The following is a 27785-nucleotide window of genomic DNA, read 5'->3' on the forward strand; positions in this document are numbered from 1 at the left end:
TAAAGCCCCTTTTGTTAGCTAAGTGACATTCAATATTATATTGCTCCTTACTGCTTGCAAAACCAAATGTAACATTTTATGTTATGTACCACATTATCATCCAGAGGGATATGATAGCATATTATTAAATAATGTATTAAATATTTTGAATTTGATTTTATAGTCATCTTGAATGGTTGTTTGCTCCTATGTATACCAAGTTCACTTCAGACTGCACCTGTGCATTGATTGTTAAACTAACCTTGTGCATGAATGGAAAACAAAACTACGAGGCTGTCATGGGGTGACAAGGGCCGTGAAATGGTCTCCATAATGCTGATATTATGTTTTTTACGGTGTGATGTTTGAGTTTGCAGTGTCAAACTTTGTGCATGGACTCTTTGCATAGACTTTAACCATTTATATGCATTATGGAAACTTACACACGGTATTGTCCCCTTTGCATTTCCCTCTGTCCAAACTGTTTTCAACCATTGGCCCACAGTCAGGCCCAATTCCAATCCGGTCCCTACACACTCCCACTCAGAGACCGAGTACAACTCCATGTGGAGTCACACTCACAGCTGTGGAGGGTCTCTTCATTAAAGTGGAGAGTATAAATACAATGGCAAGCCTTGGGACGCCCTCATTCCGAAATACAATATAACTTCTAATTTCGTCATGTGTGCATGAAAAGAGTCAAATGTCTGTTTGAAGTGATTTATGATTTGTCCTTTGGAAATAAACACACAGAACTCACATTTGTAGGTATGTGGCATTTCATCCATCCCAGACTCAAAGCAATGCTGCACTTGTCTGGGAGTGTGGTTTGGCCAAATCCCAATGCCCCCCCTAAGCCCTGAACCCTCACAGACTTAATTGACTTCCCCTAGTGAGTGATTGAGTGTGAGAGGCTGCCAGGGCTCAAATTGGTTTAAAGAGGAAATGGACAGCACTTATATCACATTTCCTTGATGAAACCAAAACATTTGCATTCAATTGTGGGCTTGGGACTTTTGATTGTATATTTGTATTCCCGCCTTTTGCTTCCTGTTTGTAAACAAAAAAATAATGTTGGATCAGATCTGATCTACCTTATTATTTCTTGCATTTTATGCCGTTATTTGCCGTTTTTTATGTTTCCGGGCGTCCGCTGATAACCATGGTAACCCGTGAGTCAAATTTATATGGTGATTGTTCTGTGGAAGATTCCCTCCCACTATTTCACCAGGGCCACAGGTAGCTCTTCTCATCAGATGCATCACTGGAAAAGCCTGTGCACAATGACTGCTATTTGAAGACACGTGTGGCATCGTTTTTGTCAGACTGACAGTCAAAGGTTATTGCAGGAGATGAATGTGAAAGTAGCTGAATGATGTGCAGTTCGATCCATGCATTTCTATCAGCTATTTATTTCTTTTAGACCACTGCCACCCCCTGTGACCACACATAACTTTGAAGCTTGGGTTAAAAATAGTTATTCATATGATACCGATGATCATGGGGGTTGCTTTCAAGTGTGCTCAGATACACAAATGCTGTGTTAACAAACAGTTTCTGCTTGATTTGTTCCTTTTTAGTAAGAAATGATAAGGCTTTGGTCACATGCTGCCTCAGGTGCCTTTAGCAAGTTTGTGGAATATAATTTACCTATATGAAGGAGAATGTGTGGCCTGCGGTTGTGAGATTGACATACAGTATACGACACTGAAAGCAGTGTGTTTACAGAAAAATGTGTGTATGTATTCTTAGTCATAATTCATTGTCAGGTTTGATTTTAGTTTATACTTCTTTTTCAGGTGTTTATATACTCTTGGATGATTTATTTTATTTAATGTATCCACAGTGTTGGGGATAAGTGAACTACATGTAATTAAACTAGTTTAACCACATTTTGCAGTGACTTGCTGGTAGGTCAGCAAGCTTCTTTTTTCCCCATTTTTTTTTTTGTGTAGTTAAACACTACACAAAATTTTAGGCCATAAAAGTAAAGGAATTATTTTTCATTTTATTTTACCATTGTTTATTTACTGTACAGTCAGCCTTTTTTTTCTTTCATCCTGACCACTGTAAAGGCTTGTCCCTGCAATGCAATCATCAGGCAGTCACCACCACACACACCTCACCTTTGTGTCGTGCATGTGCAAAAGTCGAGAGAGGCATTGCTTAGTGCCCATATACTGACAACACACAACCCCATGGATAAAACTCCCGAAGAATCATCATGACCATACTTAAGCAGTTATTATTTGCAAAACCAAAGCTGGCATCCCAGCACTTTCAGCACTTTTACAAATAGTGGGGTCTTTATATTTTTGGTTTCTTTATGACCTCTGAACAAGCCAGCACTTTCTACAATGAACTCAACTGAGGGGCTTTTTTTTGCTGGCATGTGGCTTTTTTGTATTATATTTTGTTATAATTTCACATCATGCAGCCTACATGTTTTGATACAAAGTAGTTTGAACTACTTTTCTGAGTAAGTTTAGTTAATCAGACTAGTTTTCTCCCTACAGTAGCGTTGCTGTTCAACTTCTTCCGGTGCAAAGTAATTGGTAGCTTGCAAAATAGCTTCCCCACCACTCTTAAAACAACAGTGAAAGGCATCAAATTTTGTGTGACTAAATCAAATAAAAGTAGTGGAGTGAAAACCACAATAGTGAATTGAATATGAGTGGAAATCAGCATAAAATTGCAGCACTCAAATACAGTATTAGTGCTTCAATGCTCTTCTTAAGTACAGCACTGGAATATATATAAGTTAGATCAATACTTTCATGACAAACTGTGGACCGGAAAACTAACATGAAAGGGTGCACAGAAGAGGAGTTTGTTGCATGGCTTTTGATGTAAGTGTATATTATCCAGTCTCCTGCACATTCACTAGAAAAAGAAGACCACGCCGCGCGTTCTCTGTAACCAATCAGCGCCATGTACTCGGGATGACGTCACCGAACTACTAACTTAAGGAAGCTGGAAGTTTCTAAACAGTACGTAGCTGTTTTTAACGACAGTTGTTTCTTAGGAGTTTTAGACAAGACATCGAGCGGCGGGTGAAAATACTATTGTTTTTGTATTTATTATTTTAAGAAACCACTGTACATTTTTGCGAGTCTAAAGCAGGAAGACGGGTAGGGCGTAAAGTCGTCACACATCAGTAACTAACGATGTTAGCCTCAAGTCTTCTGGCTAATTACTGCACCGAACTCCATGATGACCAAGCGAATAAAGTGAGTACTGGTGTAAAACACTCGTTTGGGTTTGTTTCAGGGACATTTTGTGTATCAATACGGGACATTTGAAAGTGTTGACGGTAACAAAGTGAAAAAGGAGGTCAAGGTGACAGCCCGGCCACTAGCATACATGTATGAAGGAAGACAGTGATGTTTCCACGTCAACTGTCGCTCAGTCCAAATATCCGGCTTTAGGATGTCTAAGTGCAAGGCCTTAATACCATAAGGAATGGGACAGCACTATGTGAAGTTACAAAACAGTCGGGCTCATTCCATTCAGTATGTACACTCTTCACTGCATATGTCGTTCAATAAAGTCAGTGTATCTGTATGTGTGTCCAGTACACGTAGGGGCGGCTGAGGAGGTAAAGCGTGTTGTCCCCTAATACTGACCCCCAAGTCAAGTCTTTGTGTGACTGTGAATGCAAAGAAAAGGGGCTGTATGAATGTGTGGGTGAATGTTTGAATATGGCTTGTAGTGAAAAGCACTTTGAGAAACCATAAAAGCGGCGTATAAGTGCCACATCCCATTTACGTGTATAGATTCCTAGCTTTCTATCTATGATAACAATAAGGCCTTTTCACTAATCAAATGCCTTAATTCAATCCAGTTGCTTCAGTTTCAAGGTCCTGGTGTTGACCATGACCTCATACGACCATCAATTTATAACAATCGAAATTGTTAAATGTTCTTTTAAGACCATGCTGTGTTGCTTGGATACGAGAGAAGCAGCGTCATCAGACCACACATTGTCTTCCTTAAGATAGCCGCAGCACACCTTGATAGGAGTTCATGCCTGTTAGTGAGCTCCTGTTTCTTTTTGAACCTCAACTCATGAGCAATGTTTAGGTTATGTGTTGCTTCTGTTTTGTTCATGTATGACACAAGTTCGCTGTGTACATAAACCTCATGCTAGCTCATTCAGTGTTTTTGGATGCTTTGATTAAATTAAGTCTGCTTAAATAAATCAGTTATTGTCATTTATTTCCATTCTGCTGCTCCTCTCGGGCCGTGTGCATGCAGGCAGGTATTTGAGTGAGTTACTATGGTTATGCTCTGTGTCTCTGTTGCTCTGGACATGATTCAGTAACAGGTTTTTAAGTTAGTATACTTTTACAAAAATCATGAATGTTATTGTGCCTCATTACTGAAATCTAATGATATAATTTTACAGTTTTGTTTAACATAATTAAAGAAGAGGAAGCCTTAGAGCCTCCTTCATGAAGAAATAGGCTATATTTATAAAGAAAATAAAGGCGGCCAAATCATGGATGCAACCAGTGAAAAAGTTATTCTGGAGACCTGCATTGCAGATGGCATACGTTATATCACTCTCACACACTTTGTAAAAGTTCCACACGGCTGTCATATGGTTTTGTTTTGCTGGCCGGTGTGCCTACAAAATAAGGAAAGTAGACTAAACTAAGAAAATTCCTTCACAACCTGATACTAAGAATCATTGTGTTTTTGGCTGGACTGCAACAACGAGGGCAGGCCTGATCTGGAATGTGACTGACTGACTGACTGACTGACTGACTGACTGACTGACTGGCTGATCATATTTCCACCACTGGTCAGACGAGTGCCTTGTCACTGACAGAGAGTTTCTGGGCAAACAGTTTCTATTAGGGGTGTTTACAGCCTGCAGTGATCCTGCATTGTCTCTAGACTTAGAGACTTTTTTTTTAAAAACAGACTGACTATAAATCTAGTACATGACTGGATGTTGTATGGATGCCAACCAGGGGTTTAAGGCTACACCTTTTGTTACAGGCAGTCTAGTGAGCTGCTCTGGTTTCCCAGCTGTGCGGGAACTGCAAGAGTGCTTCCAATACACTGACACACACAATACATAAACCAAATACTGTCTTTTAGCGTTTTCATGTTACCTGAATGCCAATCAGACGGTCTGATGTCAACAGGGAGGTTGCTTCAGAGGAAGGTGGCACGATAGGAAAAGGCCTTGCAGCCTATTGATGTCTGTTTAACTCTGACTCCTAGATGGATATGAAGAGGGCATACCCATTTATTATTTTGTATGAAGCATCTTTAAGTCTGATCTGACATGGACAAATAGCTGATGAAGGGAAGGTAAAATTGGTATAATGTGGTAAAATTTTTAATTGTTAGAATAATCCAGTCTGGATGAAACAGAGACGTTGTCTCAGCATCTGCTATGGACAGAAAGACAGACTGTCACTATTTTCCATGGTATTTTCTGTTGTTTACCTTGATGATGTGTTGGAGGTTTGCCCAAATTGCAATAAGAGCCAGTTGTCTGTAGCCTCTCATCTAACTAGTTCACCATGGCTGTATCTTTTACCTTTCCTCCCTGGCGAATTTCAAACTGATCCACTGGCGAAAAGTGCCCCAAAATGTCCATATCTTAAAGTACACCATTTTGTGTTACACTTTGTTAAAGTATTTTATAATAACAGCCTTTCATCAGTTTGAAAATGACACTAGGAAGTAAAAAGAAAGAGAGATTACATTAACAGTGGAGTCCAGCTGTCACAGCACTGAAAATTAGACTGAGTCAGAAAAAAGTGAGGTTGTGCTTTTTGAAATTAAGAACAGGAATAAAAGAGGGGAACACATCTTTTTGCCCATATGTTAAGGGAACACTGATTTCTTTTTGAGTGAATGAACAATGGAGCAGCACTAAATACAGCTGCCAGCAGTTTAAATTAACAGTGTCCATAATGCAGCGCCTGTCAGCCAGCAGTACAGGTAGAACTTCTGTTGTTTTTGAATTTTAGATTTTGTTTATGCTCTGCACTCTACACTTATACTGCACTCACTAAAATATAGGAACTTCTTTAAAGAAAGTTGTGATGTAGGTTAGATGTTCTCAATGCAGGGTTGTCCAATTTGTTACAGTTTTATTTAATTATTTACTCACTGCTGTAGTCGCTGTAGTATCTTAAATGTAACGATTTTCCTCTCGAATGGTTTAGGTGGACAAATACCTACACCGTCTTCAGCTGTCAGATGAGACTTTAATGGATCTGTCAATAAGATTTCGACGAGAAATGGACAAAGGCTTGTGCAGAGACACCAACCCCACAGCTGCTGTCAAGATGTTGCCCACATTTGTGCGCTCAACTCCTGATGGAACAGGTAATACCCCTTTCTAGTAGGAAATCAGCATATAAAGTGGGTACAGTGAACACACAGTCAACCCACATTAGACCCAATTATATGAGATGGCACTTTCATTCACAGAGATTCAAGTTTATATCTGTAGTTCCATACACATTACAGCAAAACCACAACATTATAATACATGTGTACAGTGCCAAGTTCAGTCAGCATATTACCTCCAGTGGTGTCTATCTGTGTAGATAGTCCGATGATCGGGTTTAGAGATGAAGATGAAAAAAGTCAGTTAAGGTTTTGCCTGTGCAACATGCTTGAAAAAGTTTCAGCCTCACACAGAGCAGTGTAGCAGTAGTTCTGTGTTACAAAATAATGGTTTGCACTGATTCACTCTACTAATGAAAACTTTTGACAAACCAACTGCTTCAGTCCTTTTTTAGGTTAGACTGCAACATCAGGTCCAGACCTATAAATGCAAATGTCCATGACTGACTGACTGACTGACTGACTGACGAATGAAGTTACACATCTGAATGCTGTCTGACTGAGTGATAAAGTTACATCACTGGTTGGCCAGAGTGTTTCATTATTGGTTGTTGCGCCTTCAAAATGATGACTTTTTAGACAAATCATAGCTACTTTCCATAGGAGAGAGTCAGCATTACTGCCCCACAAGTGAGAGGTCAGGCTTTCCCTCCGCAGCCACACCTCTCTATGCTGACTGCATAGCAGCCTCTAACTTTCTCTCTGTTCACTGTACAAGTAGATATAGCCGTAATCACATCACAGTCTTTGTCTGTCTAATTTAATTTAAAATGAACACACTGTATTTGTACAATATGTATGTATGTATGTATGCGCATATTTACATGTATGCATGCATGGACGTTTTTGTGTATAAGTACATATTTGCATTTTTTTTTTTTATTTGTTTTAGTTTTTTTATATAAAGCTATTTGAACTGCTTTTGTATGAGATGGTGTGCAAATAAATAAAAATTTTGTCAAAAACCTATTTTTGACATCCCGTAATCACTGGGCCAAACTTCACAATCATCTTCAGACTTACCTGATCTTAAGTTTTAATGCATCAATCTGTTTTGAAATTCTAAATTTTTAACCATCCAACCCTTTATTGTTCATTTTGACATAAATATGTATGAGTTTTGATAGCTTGGGATATTCTGCACTCGGGGGCGCTTAGAACGTGAAAAGTTTATGCCTTGTAATTGGTTGCATGGATTCATACAAAATTCGGTTCACACTATCTTGTGGTTTCTAACCTCAGTTTTGCACATGTGATGCCATTTCCTCAACTTGTAGGAGGGTGTGTGCAGCTCATTTTTCCCCAGTGGTGCAGTCAGTAAGTTACATTCTCTAGGGATACAAATGTCTGGTTCGAAACCCCAGATGACCAAAGTTTTAGTTTCAACAATGTTGCAACTCCTGCATATGGTATCCAAACGCTTGTGAGCTACTTGGACCTCGATAAGTGCCATTTTATGACATTTTACAGGCAAAAGAATTTAATTCGTTGAGAAAAAATTCATAGATTTATTAATTATGAAAATAATTGTTAGTTGCAGCCCTCCCTCTGATGCAATACACAAATTCCACTGACTGATAGCAAGAGGTGGCAAAACAGCAATGTGCCCGCAAAAGGGGGAGAAGCAGTGTGCTAGCTAATGTAAACATGGATGTAAATTATATTTTTCCCAATGTTTGAGGAAGGAAATCTCTTGAACCTCTGTGTGTCTGAGTGTGTGCAAAGCTATATGTGATTGTTTTTGTTTGTTGGTTTGTTTTTTGTTCAAAGAACAAGGTGAATTCCTGGCCCTTGATCTTGGTGGATCCAACTTCCGAGTGCTCCTGGTCAAAGTTATGGCTGATGGCGAGCAAAAGGTGGAGATGGAAAATCAAATTTATGCCATTCCTGAACACCTCATGAGAGGCAGTGGGTCTGAGGTAAGAGGCATTTCTGCCCTCTGTCTGATGATAAAGTATCTTCTCACTCACTCTCTCACACACACACACACATACACACACACACACAATGTCACAATGCCAAACATGGACAGAGTGGAAACTTCTGTTCAACTCTTGGCTAATAAGAAAACTGACCTTTTCTCTCCTCTGTAGTTATTTGACCACATAGCAGATTGTCTGTCCAGTTTCCTGGAGAAGATGGGCATAAAGGACAAAAAACTTCCTTTGGGCTTCACCTTTTCTTTTCCCTGCCAGCAGACCAAGTTGGATGAGGTGAGATATGTAGAAGCTCTTTTCCTAAGTATAGAAATATTTTATTCATAAATTACACTTGATTCTCATTATCTTGTAAACTACATATCAGTGAAAACACTGGTGAAATCAATACAACGTATTGTGAGTTTTAGTGCAGTTTTGTTTTATCAGTTTTTACATGTTGGTCAGTAAGTCCTGTCAACTTGTCAATTCACAATTTAGCCTAGAAGGCCGCCAGCTCCACAGGCTTGTTAATGGGTGGTTGCAGGTCCATAATCCGGTATTGACATCAATATTTTAAATCAACGCATTATTTCCCATATATTTATGTGGTGGTCAGCCACTATATAAACATTATAATGATAATTAAATAAACTGATTTTGGCAATTGGTGCAATCCCTGTGCCTGCCCTCTGCTGCTCAGTAGCTTTAGATGCCTTTGTACCAATGTGCCTTTTAATACGTTCAACTTTTTTCAGTTTATGTCAAAAGTTGATGATGTGATGTGCATGATGTGCATCATCACTTGAGATTGCAATCCATGGTCTCATTGTCATTGTCTCCTTTTGGACACTTATTAAAAGATTTCTTTTTTTTTTTTTTTTTTTTAGTTGTCACTCAATCAGATTGTAAATTCTTGAGGTCTGCATAACCAATCTGAACAGTCTGAAAATATAATCTGAATCCAGCTAGAATGAAACAGTATAATCCTGATTCTGTCCTATGTCCTTATTTTCCTGTTTTCAGAGTGTTCTGGTGTCTTGGACCAAAGGCTTCAAGTCAAGTGGAGTAGAGGGAAAAGATGTGGTCAGCCTTCTCAGGAAATCCATCAAAAAACGAGGGGTAAGTGTACAAATGATAGTCTCATGGTACAATTTTCATACATGAAAAATTTGAGGTTATCACATGGCATAGCTGAAAACAAACACACAGAAACACTACAGACACAGCTAGCTTATAGCTAACGTACACATGGTGCAAGATGCAAAATTATATTTTTATTTCAAAGGTTTTGGTTTTGGTGTGCTGGTTTTAATGAAGACAGTTAAATTTAATCTCATTGCAGGACTTTGACATTGACATTGTGGCAGTGGTCAATGACACAGTGGGAACCATGATGACCTGTGGCTTTGATGATCAGCACTGTGAAATTGGCCTCATTGTAGGTGAGTTCAATCTAACGGTGACCGTAAATCAAATAATAAGAGTTGGTGATGGTCAGTAAGTGTTACAGTAAGTTTTAGTGTTAGGGTATATATTAATGAGCAGCACTTCAGTTTAAAAATGCATGGTCTTTGGATATTCCCTGTGTATCCACACACACAGGTGGTTTCACATATTTTGCCTTGTTAGACCTTCCCTCAAGACTGTGTGGACACATACAAACTGCTTGACTGATGTCTGTCTTATTTTCCAGTTGCCCTGTTAAGGCGGGACAAGCTGTTTTCATTAGTACATTTTGACCTGGCATAGGTGTTAATAAAAAGAATAACAACAGTGAGGCAGCAAGCACAATACCAGGATCTTTAAACTGACGCAGCTAAATGGAATTTATATCTCATTAACCTGCTCAAAGCTTGTTATTTTGCATTCCTCCGATACTTTTTTCAATTGTCAATGTGTCTATTTAGATAACATTTAAAGATTCAACAAAGAGTTGTATACAACCTTTCAGTACAAATTAGTGAATAATAAAACCATGAAACATAACACATGATGGGTCAAAATAGATTTCAGTATGGCATGTAGCATAGACTAAATTAACATAAGGTCAGCCATATAGCCAAACAAATTATTACATTTAAACAAAGGAGTTGCATAGGCAGACTCATAAGTTGTCTGCTTAATGTGTAGACACAAATGGAGATTGTGGTTAATGAATGAAGAGTGATTGTTAGTTTTAAGTGCCTTCATTGGAGTAGGTGACAGCATTGGATTCATTGGATTCAGAAATGACTGAGGGACACTGCAGTACCGTATTTTCTCATTCTGGGTCTTGTGTTTGGATGAGAACTGCTTTGTAATTTATATGCTCACATCCCATCCTTCTAGGAACGGGGACCAATGCCTGCTACATGGAGCAGATGAGGAACCTTGAGCTGCTGGATGGTGACGAGGGGCGGATGTGTGTTAATACAGAGTGGGGCGCTTTTGGAGACGATGGTGCCCTGGAGGACCTGCGCACTGACATTGACCAGGAATTAGATGCGGGCTCTCTGAACCCCGGCAAGCAGCTGTGAGTATCTCTGAGCTTGGTACAACATAAAACATCTCTCTGTAGTAGTGGCTTCAGTTAACTCAACTGCAGAGAGGCTTGTGTTATAGAGGCCTTTATTTATGATAAGTCGTATCAGTATATTTAACATTTTAAAAGAACCCTCCCCGTTGTCTGATCTGCTCCAGTTTCAAATTGCATTATAGCTGCTGTTTCCTGTCAATAAAACTTTTTGTCATGATAAATTCAGCACAATGTCCACAGCATTATTTTCACATTTACATTTACTCATTTGGCAGACGCTTTTATCCAAACTGACTTACAAATGAGAGTCATCACTAAAGCTTCAGAGCAGTAGGAGACGTTGTTGTAAGTTCAAAGTCCTACATTTATTCAGTAAGTGAAGAAGATCCAGTAAAGAAGTGCACCAAAATTTCATAGTTAGTGATAGTTAGGGATGTTACGGTGTTAGAGGTGTTAGAAGAGGAGGTGTTCTCAGAAGAGAGGAGTCTTCAACAGACTGAAGATAGATAGGGAACCTCCTGCTCTGATAGACTTCTGTAGCTTCACTGTGCATGAAGGAGCCCTGCCAGATTGTCATTGCAGTAGTCGAAACCGAGAGATAACCATGACCTGGAGCAAGAGCTGGGTGGCACACTGAGTCAGGTAAGGTCTGATTTTTCTGATGGATGGATCAAGGCAGCACAGCCGAGAGACGTGTGCAACATGGTCAGAGAAGGAGAGCTAACCATCAAACATGACAACCAGGTTTATCTAGACCTTGTTTGGGGTGAGAGATGAAGAGGTACACAGTACCGATCCTTGGGGAACCCCTGTGGGGAGGGGATGGGATAAAGACATTTTTACTTGCCATGACACACTGAAGGAGCGCCCAATCAGATAGGATTCAAACCAAGAAAGTACTTTGCCTGAGATGCCCATGTCCGAGAGTACGGACTGCATTATGCCGTGGGTCACTGTATCAAAGACTTGTTATAGATCCGGAAAGATAAGAACCCAGGACTGAGCTGCAGCTCTAGCTGCCCTTAGGACTTCTGTCACAGATAATAGAGCTGTTTCAGTGGAGTTGAAGCCTGACTGTTTTGGATCAAGGAGGTCATTCCATTTGAGGAATATTTTAATTTCCTTTTAACAACACTCAAATACTCAAACATTATGTTCTTTCTCACCGTGTTAAGCTGCTGGCAATGAAATGGCAATATTTGCACTGATATTTCACATTACAAAGCCTTCCAGTAGCTCAAAGGATGTAATCCGTGCCATTGCCATAATGTTAGCAAACACTTGACGACACCATCTTTCAAGAATGATCCACTTCAAATTGTCTATCTAATCAAAAGCCTTTTTTTTTTTTTTTTTTTTTTTTTTTTACATCTGTGGATACTGTGATTGATTTGTGTATTTGTTTTTTTAGTTTGAATTCTCTGTTGAGGATTAGAGGTTGAGGTTATAATGAATCTGGTTTGGTCATGATATTTTGGGTAGTTAATAATAGTTTCTAGTCTCAGTGATACTGAGTTGCTTAAATTAGCTGAATTAATTTTTTTATGGTGGTATTAACAGGTAATATTGACCTGCAATTTTGACCTTCAAAGCAATTTTCACATGGCAAAGATTTTCTGTGGCATTCTGTAGCACAGTGCAGTGTTTCCCCTAGAATTTTTTTTCAGCAGCAGTGCTGTTGTGAGTTGTGTGTCATGAGGATGTGATGCCAGACAGCATTCATGCGAGTCAGAATTCTCAGATTATTCATGTTTGTCCTTTGTGTTGTAATTTACAGCTTTTGACATTTATCTATAGAAATGAAAAAGGAACGGAAATGCCCGTTTACCACATGCACTACTGGCCTTTTTTCTGTAACACACGCAACATGTAACCAGCATTTTTATTTACTCCATTCTGTATAGGCATTTGTACATTCAAATCCAAGAGAAACTTCTCATTAAAAGGTTACTAGTTTGTAGCCCAAATTAGTTTTACTAACCTCAGCTCCTCCATGGTCATCATACTCTTTTTTTCTTCCTAACCAGCCGGTTTAACAGACTCAAACTGAAAGTTGTGATATAATTTAACTATCAAGATGTATGTGTACAGGACAAATTTGAGTTTAGTCTAAGCTTGTACCTGACATTCACTTACTGGGCATATAAGTGAGGTAGTAATGTTATTGCAGCTAAGTCAAGTAGCTTGCCTTATAGTGTGGAGCCACTAGCTCTGCTGTAATTACTAACAGAGGATTTTAACACAGGGCACACATGTAGCATTGACCAGCAGCCAATTAATGTGACTTCCTATGAATGTAGCTAACGTTACATAGCAGCCAAAAAGGGCATTGTTAACATTAGCCTTACTTGGGGAGATATTTGCTTGGGACAACTCCTTTTACTTTTCCAGCAGCTGGGGAAACAACACACGACTTTTCTTGGTCTTGAAGCTGTAGCATTTATTAATTGACACACGTCAGCCAATACTGTACACTTACTGCCATATTGACAACTTACTATTAACATTTTCCTTGGCTCCACTCGCATTCACCGCTTCACTGCTTCACTGTCACTTTTCTGTCACTCGCTTGTTACCACTGCCCTATGCCCTAAAGGAGCTATGCTACTCTAACGTTACCTTTTACATAGACAAGTCAGGTCAATTTTTATTTGTATAGCACCAATTCACAACATACGTTATCTCAAGGCACTTTCCAAATAGAACAGGTCTAGACCTTCTCTTTATAATAATATTTACAGAGACCCAACAATTCCCACCAAGAGCAGCACCAGGCGACAGTGGCAAGGAAAAACATATTTTTAAGAGGCAGAAATCTCAAGCAAAACCAGACTCGGGGTGGACGGCCATCTGCCTCGACTGGTTGGGTTGGAAGAGATAGAGAATTGGAGAGAGAGAGCGCAGAGGAAAAGAACAAGAACATGTAATGATAGCAATGATACCCCTCCAGCCACACATTGAGATCATCTACTGCTGGTTTATTGAAGGTTCCCAGAATAGACGTAGGAAAATTTGGGATGCAGCCTTTGTCAGTTACAACCCAAAGCTAGAGTTACAGCTCACTAAGTATTTTTAAAAGAAAGCTTAAAACTTATCTCTTATCTATTATTATTTTATTTTTTCGATATTATTATTATTATTATTACTTCTAATTTTACATTATATTTACATTATTTTATTATTATAATTTTTCATTTTACATGAATGTTTTCAACATGTTTTTATGTTCCTTTTATGTTTTTCCATACACTGCACTTAATGCATGTAATTTCTTTGTTTTAAAGCACTTTCTAATGCCTTTCTTATATGAAAGGGGCTATACAAATAAAGTTTTTTATAATTATTATCATTAATGCTAAATTGCTATTATTAATGTTATTATATTATTAATGTTATTATCGTTATTATTTTTAGTGTGATAGATGCAGGCCTACTGCAGTGCTAAATGTTTTGATTTATCATTTCAAACTGAAGTAGTAATGAAGACTGTGAATAGAATGTAATAGAATAGGTCTTTAGTGTCCACCAAGATGTAAATTTGTCTATAGGTCAAAAAACACAAGAAACAGATAAGCAGCTGTAAAAAAGAAAATGGACAAGGTCACATTGTCATTGTCACAGGTGGTACCCAAGTATTTTCAGAAGTCTGTGCTAAGAGAGTGAAAGAGCTTATCTCCACTATACAGATTTGTATCAGGAGGTGTCCTTGGTTACTTGTCCCTGAGAGTTCACCATCCACCAGGCTTTCTGTCACCTGCATTTGTGTATGTGGACGTATAGTTCATGGTTTGGCAGGTCAGCTTAGGTATGAATTAAACTAACCTCGTGAATGTGAACGTGACATTGTTTTGTTTCTCTTTTTTGTGTTGGCTTGCAGGTTTGAGAAGATGATCAGTGGCATGTACATGGGGGAACTGGTCCGTCTCATCCTGGTGAGGATGACCAAAGAGCAGCTGCTGTTCCAGGGCAAGACAACAGCACAGCTCCTCACCACTGGAAGCTTCAACACCAGCTACATCTATGCCATTGAAAATGACAAGTTAGTTTTTATGTGTGCTTGATTGAGAAATTCAGAGGAAACTATTTTATAATGATGTCGTAAGCAGTAGATAAATGTTTCCCGTTTAACCATAAACTATATATAGAACTGAAAAACAGTGAAATGTCCTCAAGGTCACAGAAAAGTCCAATGTTGTTGTTTTCTCCTGCAGAGGCGAGGAAGGTCTGACAAGTGCTGAGAAGGTGCTTCGGGGCCTGGGTCTGGAACCATCGGTTGAGGACTGCATATCCACTCAGAGGGTCTGTCAGATAGTATCAACAAGGGCCGCTCATTTGTGTGCTGCCACTCTAGTGGCAGTGCTGCGGCAGATCCGGGATAACAAAGCAGCTGAGAGGCTGCGTACTACTATTGGAGTGGATGGCTCTGTTTACAAGAATCATCCAGAGTAAGTGCTCCTGACCGCCACCACGCCTGGTGTGTCTCACATACACATACAGCTATTTTGTTAGCTCTGTCCCAGGATGCATTTGGGTCCTGTTACTTGTTACAGAAACAGACACACTTTATGTATGCCTGATTTGTTACAAAAATAAGTTGGTATGGATGTTAATGTTTTTTAATGAAGCATAACTGAGCTGCCCCAAAGTCCGCTGTTGGGGCGTCACTTTAGGCCTGGTGGGCAACTGGGCTTTGAATACACTGGTGGAAACCCTGCCGTCACGATGCCTGCTGGAGAAATTCAAAAACGACGACACAGTCTTAATCCCCAAATGGAAAAAAAAACGTCATTGTTTTGCAAAGACAATTTTAAAATTGAACAGTTTTTATAAAGTTTTTCAAATTTAAAATGCAGCCTCAAAAAGAATGAATCAAAAGGAAGCAAGGAAGAGTTTAATAATGCCTACTCACACACACACTAAGTAGTTGAGGTCAGTTTTCTACATTCCTAAATAAACTTTCTACATTTGTAATGAACTATATCAATACATTTGGATGAGTAAATTTCAAATGATATGGCTTAAATCAGCATTTTTGCAAAAAGAAAAGGGAAAGAGAAGTGATAAAACAACACAAATTTTAACAAAACGTATCTCTCTTTTCTCAGGTTTTCCCGGAGGCTCCACAAGATGGTGCGGCGACTTGTACCAGACTGTGATGTGCGCTTTTTGCTGTCGCAGGATGGCAGCAGTAAGGGTTCAGCCATGGTAACAGCAGTCGCTTATCGTCTAGCTGCTCAACATGCAGAGCGTCAACGCATCCTCGACACCTTGCGTTTGAGCCGTGAGCAGTTGCTGGAGGTGAAGAAGCGAATGAGTGAGGAGATGGGGCGAGGCCTGTCGAAGCAAGCCCACGATATGGCAAGCGTCAAGATGCTTCCCACCTACGTCAGATCAACCCCAGATGGAACAGGTAGCTTTAGGAGAAAATCAGACCCTCCACTTATTATTCAGTTAAGATCTCTTCTCTATTCTCTTCTCTTTTCTTTTCTATAACACTTTGTCTTTATTGTCCTCATCAGAGCATGGTGATTTCTTGGCATTGGACCTCGGAGGCTCCAGTTTTCGGGTGTTGCTGGTGCGAGTGCGAAGTGGAAAGAGACACAATGTGGACATGCACCACAAGATTTACAGTATCCCACAGGAGATCATGCAAGGCACAGGGGAAGAGGTAAAACATCACAGGGGTTAAAGTGCTTTAGTATTTCACACAATGAGAGATTACAGCAACTGAAAAGATGAAACTGAGCGAGCTCTGTCATGTTTTTTGAGGTTGTCTCATCTCTTCCGATGTTTGACACTGCTCTCCTGAGAAAAAAAAGTTATGTTAATTGTAATTAAAAACACATTTATTGAGTAAAGTTTTAACTTAACATGTCGGATGCAGTGCATAATTCATTGTATTAAATGCCAGTTTGATTGTTTTGTATTCGATTTTACATGCATTTTCTGGATAAAGACATGTAACTAGAGTATGTCAAAAAATATAAAATTGTAATATAAATGTTGTTGATTATGGGGACATGCACAGCAGTTACCATGTCCTGCAGTATGTTGTATAGTTTCTGTAGTATAGTATAGTATAACATCACAGTCAGTAGTCATTTGCTGTGTAGAAACATGCACCAATGGCACCATATCTGTTGGGGAAGGTAAATTGTAACCTTCTAATGTTTTTTTTATATCTGTTCAGCTTTTCAACCACATTGTGGACTGCATTGCTGACTTTCTGGAGTACATGGGCATGAGAGGAACATCCTTACCTCTGGGATTTACATTCTCCTTCCCTTGCCATCAAAGCAAACTGGATCAGGTAGTGTTTGATTCAATATTCATTATAAGTGTTAGACTGCTTATCATAAGTATGATGTCACATTGAATCTAACTGTATTTTTGCATGTTGATGAACTTTGTGTGTGACATTAAGTTGGCAGAAACTCTGTTTGTTCCCTTCAACACCTGCATTAATTACCTCTCCTCCTCTTTGGTGGATTTTCTTAAAGTTGTTAATGTATTTCATTTGCAGTAAAGTAAAGCCTGTGTTTTCATCAGCATGAGTTAAGAAAGGATGACACACTGTCTTTAAGAACCAGCTTAACCATGCTATTGCTTTTCTCATAGTGATGGTAATATCGCTAATATATTTTCTAGCTATGAGTGATTGAATGTGATTTTTGTTTTCACTTCATTAAGACACCGTTGGTAGCAAAATAAGTGAAGTTTCTGAATTGCTAAATTTTAACTGTACATTTAGTTATGTGGGGAGGTGTCTTTGAAGTGAGAATTTGACCTAAAACAATTATTTACTTTGTTGGACACTATAATTTGCATATTGATGTGTTTAATATTTGTTCTTGTCCACGTGTTCACATGATAAGACTCTTAGCCTTCTACAAGAGCAATAGTGATTTAGGCAGAGAAGCCAGTCTGGACTGAACTCTGCCATCAGAACATTGTGATGGGAGGCACATAAATGCAGCCTAAATCCTGCAAGCTCAGTTTTAACAATGACATATTAACTTGAAAAAGAATTCCTAGCAGCTGGAAGTTGGAACAATCAGTGAGCTATGGGGGGTATCGTTTAGCTGTTAACGACAAAGAGAAGCCCTATGAATTTGAACTTAAATAAATCATCCTCTCTAAAAGTTTTAATTTCCCAGCTCCATACTGTAATCAACCCGTATTTTTCAGTGTGGTAAACTGAACAATAGAAAACAACCTCACAGCAGCTGCTGTAGTAACCTCCTCATATCTTCAGTGTAGTGTTTTTTTTTGTTTTGTTTTTTTTTTAAATAACAAAAACATAGCATAACCAACAGGAAAAAGGAGACAAACAAAACAAAAAAAAATGACACAACATCACAATCACATAAAAACGAAACAAGATACACAATCAAAATTGAACATCTAAATAAGCACAAACAGCCGACATATGTCATCACAACCAGATGTCCAAGAGGCCATATTTAGATTTCATTATTATGTAGAAGAAAAGAAGAAGAATAAATAAATCTTGAGTTTTACCCTTGAGGTTCTTTTTAATTCTCACCAGCCTTCAACTTCAATAAACCATTCCCATCTCTCCTTGTACTTTTTAAGGTCATCATTTCTTTTTACAATATATCCTTCCAAAGGAAAAATGACATTTAATAAACATTCTCAAGTGGTTGATGTTCAAGGAACCCTCATTAGCAGCTTAAAAAAATAATCGTTTCCTTAATAGAATGATCAGGTTAATAATGTAACCCTTTGTCTCTTAAATATCACCTAATATCACAGAGAAAAAGTCTTACTTGGAAGCACATTGCATTCATCCATTCATTGCATTACACATTTTCTGAACTTCCCTCCAAAAATTTGAAACCTGACAGTACCAAAACAGATATACAGTTGACTCAGATTCCATAAAACAAAAATGACACTTAACTGACTCGACAATACTCCAAGTTTTTAAATTTTTCCTAATAGATATCTTGTAAATTTGTCAAATGTTGTTTTATAAATTAAATTAAAACTTGCTCCCATGGTACAGGGCAATCAAAGTTATCTTCCCATTTTTTAGAAGTATTGAGTAATTGTAAAGGATCTGAAAACATGCTGCTGTCATTTATCCAGGGTATTCTACTGAAGTGGACAAAGGGCTTCAAAGCCAGCGGCTGTGAAGGACAAGATGTTGTTACATTACTTAAAGATGCTGTCCGCCGCAGACAGGTCAGTACACACATCACAAAAACATTCTCTGAAATTATGTTGAGAAATGTGGCCTGTGAATGTTGACACATGAAGAATATAATAAAAAGAACAGAATTACACTGATACTGTACAAAAAGCTTCCTATTTCACGTGTAATAGCTCAGAAGAGCAGCGTATTGAATGTGTGGAAATAGCCACTTTTCATTTTATGTGATAGGTGTATGAGAGAAAATTGAAATGGTCACACTGATCTTGTCTGTTTCCTTATAGAATTAGTATATTGATTATGTATTTCTTAATATAGCTGTTGTTTCTGTTCACGTGTGTGTGTGTGTGTGTGTGTGTGTGTGTGTGTGTGTGTGTGTGTGTGTGTGTGTGTGCGATGTCCCAATCGCAGGATGTGTCACATTGTTGTTATTGTTAGCACTATAAGTATTGTGGTGCTACAGACACGCCCCATGCTACAAATCATAATTTCCAGACATTAAAGAACATGTTTGTTTGTTTGTTACAAGCCCCAACCATCATATGATCATATCATCATCATTTTTGATTCTTTTTTTTTTTTTTTTTTTTTTTTTTTTTTTTTTTTTTTTTTTTTTTTTTTTTTTCAGTTCGTCTTCACTGTCACTTGTCACAACCTTAATATTGATTAATGTGTTTTTTTAATGGAATTCAGAGATGTAAATGTGTTTATTGTTGCTGCCTCCAGGAATTTGACTTGAACTTTGTGGCTGTGGTTAATGACACAGTGGGAACCATGATGACCTGCGGCTATGAGGACCCCAATTGTGAGGTGGGACTCATCGTAGGTAAGTCTTTCTACCCCCCACCTTCCTCTGTGGTGTGTTTTCACATCAAGCTCTTAAAAATTGACTGGTTTCCTTTCATGACAGTAGTTGTGATACCTATCCACTCGTCTTTACAGGCACAGGGACCAATGCCTGCTACATGGAGGAAATGCACAACATTGAGCTGGTGGAGGGTAATGACGGTTGTATGTGTGTCAACATGGAGTGGGGAGCATTTGGTGACAATGGTGAACTTGATGACTTCTGCACCCAGTTTGATCGCACTGTCGATGATTGTTCTAACAACCCCGGGAAACAGAGGTAATGGACGTGCAATTCAGTAAATAGATTCTGTCAGTAGATTGCCATAGCCCTGAAACATATTTTGTCACAGTTAGGAAGGATTCACAGCGTTCAGCTCAACTTTCAAACCCAAACAGACACATACAAGCTGATTTTGGGCAGAAAAAGTCACAAAAGTTATACACATGGTACATGTTTTGTGGGAAAATCACCTGCATAAACATCATATCCCAACAAGAATCTATGTGATCTACAGTGCTAAAAAATAATTGGTATGGAGTTCCTCTTTAAAGTTATACTGCCCAGTGACCATTTTCAAATTTTAAAGTTCACCAAATGTTGACAATACAGACTTATTTGATTGCAAGTCTTTTTTTTTTCTTTTTTTTTTTGCTCTTCCTTCTTTTACCTCTCCTCATACCTTGCACGGTCAAAGCACAGCATAAGCCTTCAGTGAGATAGTGAATATATTTAAAATGTAAAAAAACTTAATGTGATTAAGCCAACAATGGCAGTAATACAAAGTCTGTGCCGAGTGAGATAATTAGGTCAATTTTACCAGTATCATGCTCAGTCAGTGACTCAGATTAAATTCCTGGAAATATTAGAAAGCAGCAGGGCAGGGGCATGGCGCAGGCTCTACTGCATTTTCAAAGTGGGCTGAAAAAAATCTATTCTCCGATTCAAATTTTCATTTGAATATTCTGATATTAATTCCTAAAATCCCGAGATTGATATTTTAATATAAGCCTTTTACAGTCCCCCGTGGGTGTGTGAAGCTGTAACCCCGTTATTCTTGCGTGACCAGCCTTCAAACGCAACGAGATCTTGTCATGTGAGAGTCAAAAACATGGCAGACGCAGCTCCACTGAAGACACAGGTCTAAAGGCAGATGTGTGGCTGCATTTCAGATTAAAAAACTATGAAGACAGTGAAGAGATGGACAAAAGCAAATCCATATGTAAGATGTGCAAGCCATGTGTACCTGTTGATACACACTGTCACTGGTGCATTACTTACCTACCTATTACATCTTGAGATGTGTGTCCAAATTCTGAGCATCTCATTTATATCCTGGCGAATTTGGTACAGTAACAGAAATATTTCTTAACTGAATCAAATTCAATTGAATCAGGAATCACATCAAATCACCACCTTGTGAATCAGAATTGAATCAATTTAGGAAATCAGGGGCAATATCCAGCTCTACTAATAATGTGGATGTATCTCAAGCCCCCAATTTCAGTGTTGAAGACCAGGCACCTGATGTGTTTTTATCACTTTTGTTGTGCCCACTTACTTCTTAATATGAGTAATGTTATATCAGTACTGTGCTCAGTTTCATCATTACATCCAGTGCTCTACATCAGCGTTGGTGGTTCAAGCAGGTTCACGTGGAGCCAGGAAATCACCAAGCAGCTACAAGGCAAAAAATGCACCAGTGCACAGCAACAGGAATGGCATTCAGACTGTTTTAAAATGTCAGCTTTGCTTTAGTTTGTTTATACAACACCAATCAGACACAATTGCTTACAGAGGCATAGGATAATTAAAAACATTAAAATAAAATGATAAGAAGTCATTAAAATTGGAAAAAAAAGGAATAAAAACAATACCAAGAAAATAAAAAGTTAAAGATCATTAAAACAGACCATAGAAGGTTATTCACCACAGGAGACATGTTCTTGCAGAATGTTTGATTTGAGGATAATTACTGGAGGAGAAAGAGGATCATTAGGCCTCATTTATCAAATATCTTGCTGAATAAAAACTGTAAATCATCTGCAACATCCACAGACCACTGTGTAACAAGACTGATATTAAAATGTAAATACTTTTGATTAAATAATAATAATAAACTTAATGTGTATATCACTTTTCTTGACAAAGTTAAAAAGTGCTTATTACAAACAAAAAGGGGAATTAAAACGGCAATTTAAAAAAAAAAACATTCCTAAACCTAAAGTAAGTTTACATGAAAAAATAAATTGTTTTGTATAGTGGGAAAGTAAAACACATGTCAAACATGCATACAATCCTTCCGATAACAGAATGAAAGGCAGGCAAACAGATTATCAAGGCTGCTGGGGTTGTTGGTTTGTAACGGGGCATATAACTGTATCATCTGCGTAAGAGTGGTAGAAGATACCATGGTTCTGAATCATCTGGCTGAGAGGAAGCATGTATAGTGAAAACCACAGAGGGCCACGGACAGAACATTAAGGAACTCCACAGTTAAAATGGGCAACAGAGGAAGAGGCCATTGCTATGACAACAGAGAAAGATATATTGGATAAGTATGAACGTAGTAGATTTAGAGCAGTTCCCTGAAGACCAACCTAGGTTTCTAGATGGTGCAGGAGTGGGGAATGATCAATAAAGTCAAAGGCAGCACACTAGCGACGGGACTGAGCAGTCACCTCTATCAAATGTGATGGTGGGAGGACTGGAAGCATTTTACACATAATCAGTGACTGAAGTATCTACTTAAATGTACCCTGTGGACTTTTCTTCTAAACAAACAAAGTTATATTTATATTCTGTTTTATTCACAAAAATCCATTGATTGTATCTTTAAGGTGTAACAAATGTCATGAATGCACTCTCTTCCTCACAAAACATTTATAAGCTGACTTTTCTTACAAGTTTGAATCCTTTGCTGTGTTTCTTACCACCGTCTATTGATCAGTGGAATAATGTGACAGTATCAGTGCCACTGATACTTGTGTGTATGCATTAGCAGCTGTGGAGATAGTTTATCTTGTCTTTCGTTTGCTGCCTGTGCCTTGACTGATGAAATTAAGAACCATATTGTCTGGAATGAGTACGTTGATGAGAGGAGCAGATACCATTCAGCATTATATATATATATATGGACACACGTATATGAACAATGGCCAGATGTCATCAAACGCACCACGAGTCTCAGTCTCAGACAGTGGTGACTAAATTACTACTGAAACTCAGCACTTAAACACTTGACTGTTGTGTCCGTTGTGTCAGAGGTTTCATTTGATTTTCTGATAATTGACAGGGTCTTAATCCTCCGGTCGTTGATCTTGTCCGCTTTCCGACTGACTGGCAACTCGCGAAACTCGCAAAACAGTCATTACAGTAAAGTCCAGCTACACTGTAAAACAGCCGATTCGTATAGGCCTTATAATGTTTGAACTGGAATTTACATATGAGCTGACACATATATAATACTTTCTACTAGTCTCTGTGGTCACTCACAGAGACTAGTAGAAAGTTTGAGAAACACTAAATTTAAGTTTGAGAAACACTAAATTTAAAACATGATATTTTAGCTAATTCACTCACAGACCAGTAGGGGTCACTTGCGGACCACTGGCGGACCACACTTTGAGAAAGGCTCAGTTAAACCTTTCTCTGTAACAACTGCTCTGCTATTAAACCTTTGTTTTGCTCTCTGGCTTTCATTCAAGAACATTATGATCATTATCCGTGTGATTAATTAGATTTCTAATGACAATTTTCTTTTTCTGGCAGGTATGAGAAGATGATCAGCGGCATGTACCTGGGGGAGATAGTAAGGAATGTGCTGATGGATTTTACTTCTAAGGGCCTGCTGTTCAGAGGGAAATTGTCAGAGCGACTCAAGACCCATGGCATCTTCGAAACAAAGTTCCTGTCACAGATTGAGAAGTGAGTGATACAGACTGTTTTTATCTTCAGTGTCTCTCCTCAGCCCACCCCCGTTCACCATTAACTGTGCAGTGAGAAAAGAAACAAACATGAGACATAATGATAGTTCATTCACAAGGCCACAAAAACACAGCAGGACGTCAGTGATGTGTCAGAGCTACCAGATGAGATCACATTTGTCAAGTCTACACAGTGACAGGCTGTTACATGTAAATATCAGCCACACATTACACCCAGAGCAAAGCACAACATAAGTGTCTTTGCTAGTTTCAGACCGATGCAGTCGTCATTTTCCCATCCATTGCCCACGTTGTTTAAATAGCAAATACACTTGCACTTATCTGAGTGGCCTTGGGCGTGTTGGTCTTAAAATACGGTGCAGTCTTTTCTATCTTGAGGCAGCAGAAAGAAGAAAAACCTGGTCTTAAGTCAGTAGCACAGTATTTCACTGTTATTTTAAGGCACATTGTCAAAAGAGTAATATGCACAACACAGCACAACTTGCCTGTTACACACAAGCAGAGTGAGCTGAAAATGTGCTTCAGATGTTTGGATAAGTCAGTGGAATAGTCCAGTCCACAGAGGGTCGGAGCTTCTTTGTGACATGTTGTGTGTTGCACAAGATTGCGATGTGTCATGGATGCATGAGACTCTGCAGAGATGCGTTCTTTATTACTACTTTGTAAATCCACCAATGTTTCCCATTCATTACCTAAATTTGTTTCATAATGAACCAAAGATTTGTTCATATGTCTCATCATGTAACAAAAACAGATGTCTAGCAGCATGTTGATTCGCTTCCGTGCCCCTCAGGACACATAGAGCTGCTGTGTGTGTGTGCTGGGCCTGGGCTCACTGGTCAGTCACAATATGTAATGAACTTGGAACAAAACAAAGCACATCTGGCTTTTAAAAGAAGTAGGAGATGTCACTCTGATTGGTTCATTGTATGTTACGCCGAAAACATTCCCCTGATTAGTTAAGAATACATAGTACCATGTGACTGTTTTTTCCACCGTTAAAATAGCAAAAGTGAAATGGACAATTCTCCCTGACCCCCACAGAGATCGTCTGGCCATGCGACAGATCCGCTCAATTCTACAGCACCTGGGCCTCACCAGCTCCACGTGCGACGACAGCGTGCTGGTGAAGGAGGTGTGTAGTGTTGTCGCTCGCCGTGCAGCTCAGCTCTGTGGTGCCGGTTTAGCCGCTGTAGTCGACAAGATCCGACAGAACCGCAACTTGAATCAGCTCTCCGTCACCGTGGGAGTGGATGGCACCTTGTATAAGACACACCCTCAGTAAGTAACAATTATGATCTTTTGCTGTATTTGCTCACCTGTCATCCATTGATGTGGCATTGCTAAAGTGTACAATACCTGCCTTGTGGGAAATGGCTTCAGTTGCTCTGGCAGCTACAGCATGTCATCACAATGATCACTTGAAGGACAATAAGGAAAGCCACTGTTTTCTTAACCCTCTGGTGTCCATTATGATGATTTTTTTTATGCATTAATTTCTGTCTTTGTGTGGCACATTTTAAACAGTCCCTAGCCCACATGCGTTGTATCTTTTTTCAGCACAAACTCTGCTTTAAGTCTGAGAAATTATAAACTGCTAGGAACCCGATATATGAAATATAACACAGGCACCTGTGAAAACGTTCATGTCTTCAGTCATAATCAATCGAATATTATTCGCTATATCGCTTTCCTCCTAAAGTTTCTCCAGCATCATGCAAGAAACACTGCAGGATTTGGCACCGCAGTGTCCGGTGACGTTTCACAAGTCAGAGGATGGAAGTGGGAAGGGAGCAGCGCTGATCACAGCTGTGGCCTGCAGGATCAAGAGCGGAGGGCAGCACTGAATACCCAAGGTGATTCTGGTGAAACCAGAGCTACTACAACTGATGTTCTGTACTGGGTAACCATAAATAGTTACATACACTCAAACTGAGTTTTTTTGTAGTACTGAAACGTTTAAATTGTGTTATCTTGTGTGTGTGGTTCACATGCACATGTGCGAATGTATGTTTGGTTCGGAATAGATGAGCATAGATGAGCTAATTAAAGTTCAGCTGTTTGTTAGAGAAGTTGTACCTTCTGTGAAATATGACTGTTACCAGCTGTGTGACTTTTTTCACTGCTCTTTTTTCTGCCATCTTTCCAACTTGTACAACAACTAGGAAGCACCTTGTGCTAAAGAAAAATCCTAACTTAACTTAGAAATGACCTGAGCACATCTGTATGACTTTTGCAATCAGAATACTTTGTTCTATCATGATTGTGTTGAACATGTAAGTAAACCAGAATAAAATTAATTTTGTGTTACATTGTCTCTTCACTGTGAACAGAGCATCTGTCATCAGACAGAAAAAAACAGCTAGACTGACGTAACTGGAACCAAGGCTCCTCACTTGATGACTCACATGATGATTCACAACAAGTGTCAAAGCTGCTCAATTCCTTACTATTATTGACTCTTTTAACTTTGTACAGGTTGTTTCTGTTCCAGCTCATCACCATGGCCACACATTTGAAGCAGATGAGGATTTCTGACCGTGTGTACATCAGGTTTTCCACCAGGATTCATCCTGCTCCTATACCACCTGCTTCGTACGCCTGCACAATAAATGCTTCCACAGCTATCAATTTGATGGATGCTTACTAAGGCCCATCTCTCTGCCGCAAACACAGAGAGAGTTAATCACCCAGTTCAACTGAACTTGTGTAGCCATCTTGGACACCGCTCAAAATTAGAAAAACCAAAACTCAAGCCTCATCAATGACACATGCCCTCAGGCAACTATGTAGGAAAGCAGAGAGAAAAAAGACAGGCTTCAAGTGTCATTCGACATACATAGAAGCTGTCTTGCTAATTATCAGCAGCCCATTAAAGCAGCAAGGGAAAATACTTCATTGACATAATCACCATGTTATAGGCTCCGGGTACAGCTCTTGTTGTTGTTGTTGTGTGTTATATTGTATGGTGCAGTCTTCCTCTTTTGAATTAAGGCTTATCGGGCGACCTATCATCCGCTGCTCAGGAAGTGGATTTCCTCATTGTCCACGCCTCCACATCGCTCCTCTCTGCCTGTGCGTGGGTGGACTTCATTTTCGGCTGGTCCCTCCCCTCCTGCGGCGTTGGTCCCAGCCGCCTATCACAAGCCTGCCCGGTCCCGTACTCGGCCGTATAAAAGCTGCCTCATGGAAATGGCTGGGATGGGCAGTGATTTGATCTGAGCAGTCCACCTCTGTACCTCTTTGTTCTGAATGTTGAAATGTCAACGTGGGTGCAATTAGCTCTTCTGGAGTTGGCTTTGAGATAGTTGATGTTGACTCATGGAAGCACTAGTTTTGCAGTTTGTTCTATGTTCACAAAAGCTCTGACTCTTCTTGCAAAATCAAACTATCACCTCTAAACAGTTTTATCTGTGCTCAAAGTCAAACACTGTTTTCACATCATACACAAGCCAATCAAAATAAAAACACCACTGAGTGTTTATTACACACTCAGAGCATGTAGCTCCATAAATGTTTACTCTTTGTAATCGAGTAAAGGCTTTTTATGTTTTCTAAAAAAAAATATTCATAACCCAGTAACAGTTAAAGTACTACCCACTGTAAGTACTGTAAGCAATAAAGTATTGACTTTCTGGATCGGCACTAAAACTTCAAAAGCAAAAAGGATACATATGTGTGTGTATGTGTATATGTGTATGTGTATATGTATACATATATATATATATATATTATATATATATTATATATATTATATATGCCTGTTCTCTGAACCTCCTGATTACTGTTAACCTCACTGTCATGCCATGAATGTAGTACTCTTTCTCCTCTAACACACATTCTTCCTCCTTTTACCTTTCAGATTATCTTCCTCCTTTGTTTATTTCAAACTTCAAAGACCTGTGCACTCTGAACTGATTTATACTGGTTTTATCACATCATTAGCAGAACGTATGAGTTGTTGTGTGTAAGCTATGACACCGGTGCTTTAATTGTGTTTACCTTGTGTCACGTGTGGTTACCA

The 27785-nt window shown here is 39.0% G+C and overlaps 1 protein-coding gene across 1 annotated transcript; it reads left to right on the forward strand.

Annotated features, from left to right (window-relative positions):
• The first annotated feature begins 2921 nt into the window (after positions 1-2921).
• hk2 (hexokinase 2) lies at positions 2922-26071 on the forward strand. The gene is made up of 18 exons (XM_023397735.2): positions 2922-3209; positions 6171-6333; positions 8128-8276; positions 8451-8570; positions 9300-9395; positions 9619-9718; positions 10605-10788; positions 14669-14830; positions 15003-15236; positions 15897-16201; positions 16311-16459; positions 16982-17101; positions 18904-18999; positions 19694-19793; positions 19910-20093; positions 23586-23741; positions 24806-25042; positions 25464-26071. Exons 1-18 carry the CDS (start codon positions 3147-3149, stop codon positions 25606-25608), a joined length of 2763 nt encoding a protein of 920 aa, XP_023253503.1. The 5' UTR covers positions 2922-3146; the 3' UTR covers positions 25609-26071.
• The last annotated feature ends 1714 nt before the right edge of the window (positions 26072-27785 follow it).

The sequence above is a fragment of the Seriola lalandi genome, unplaced genomic scaffold (assembly GCF_002814215.2).
Source record: "Seriola lalandi dorsalis isolate HSWRI2012SDOR001 ecotype SW California unplaced genomic scaffold, Sedor1 jcf7180002054883, whole genome shotgun sequence".
Taxonomy (NCBI): Eukaryota; Metazoa; Chordata; class Actinopteri; order Carangiformes; family Carangidae; genus Seriola; species Seriola lalandi.